The 610-nt window shown below is 68.0% G+C and overlaps 1 protein-coding gene across 1 annotated transcript in view; it reads right to left on the bottom strand.

The window, feature by feature from the left end:
* Positions 1-344: 344 nt before the first annotated feature.
* POR (P450 (cytochrome) oxidoreductase) overlaps positions 345-610 on the bottom strand; it is a gene marked incomplete at its 5' end in the record, with an annotated part of 7,126 nt that continues 6,860 nt past the window's right edge. The window contains one exon of the mRNA XM_008948993.1: positions 345-522. Coding sequence (XP_008947241.1) covers positions 378-522 — 145 coding nt within the window. The remainder of the gene's footprint in view (positions 523-610) is intronic.

Below are 610 nucleotides of genomic sequence, written 5' to 3'. Positions count from 1 at the left end.
GTCCCCCAGCGCCCCCCCACTGCCCCCAGGCTGCCCATGCCAGCAGGCTGGGGGGGCTCCAGCCCCCAAGGATAAGGCAACACCATAGAGCCCATCACTCCCCCAGCACCATCCGTCCCTCCTGCCCCTCAGCAGCTCTGTCACTGACCTCAAGGCAGACACCAGTACCAGGAGGTGCTCCCTGGGGTGCCAGGGGCACCGTGGCAGCAGCCTGAGCTCCCTCCTGCCCCTCTCAACCCCTCCCACCCCCAGGGTGCACAGGGCAGGAGGGGCTGGGGGTGACACGGGGGTAGCTGTCCCCCGCAGGGGGGGAGCAGGCGCTTCCCCGGGGCCGTGCCTGGGGACCTGTTCTCTCCCCAGCCCTGCCAGCCCTGCCCTTAGCTCCAGACGTCCAACGAGTACCGGCCCTTTGTCATCAGTTTCTTTACATAGTCCACGGCCTGGGGCTGGCTCATGTTCCCAAACTCAGCCACGATCTCGTAGAAGGTGTTCTGCACGTCCCGGGCCATGTTGCGGGCGTCGCTGCAAACGAGGCACCATCAGCCACAGAGCCACGGCCACCAGGCCCCCCCCAGGGGTCACTGGCCCCAGCCCCTTTGCCTGGCACCCC

This window comes from Merops nubicus, unplaced genomic scaffold, assembly GCF_000691845.1.
Source record: "Merops nubicus isolate BGI_N331 unplaced genomic scaffold, ASM69184v1 scaffold12361, whole genome shotgun sequence".
Lineage (NCBI taxonomy): Eukaryota > Metazoa > Chordata > Aves > Coraciiformes > Meropidae > Merops > Merops nubicus.
Note: the sequence above shows the minus strand (reverse complement) of the source record. Positions and strands in the feature narration are given on the sequence as shown.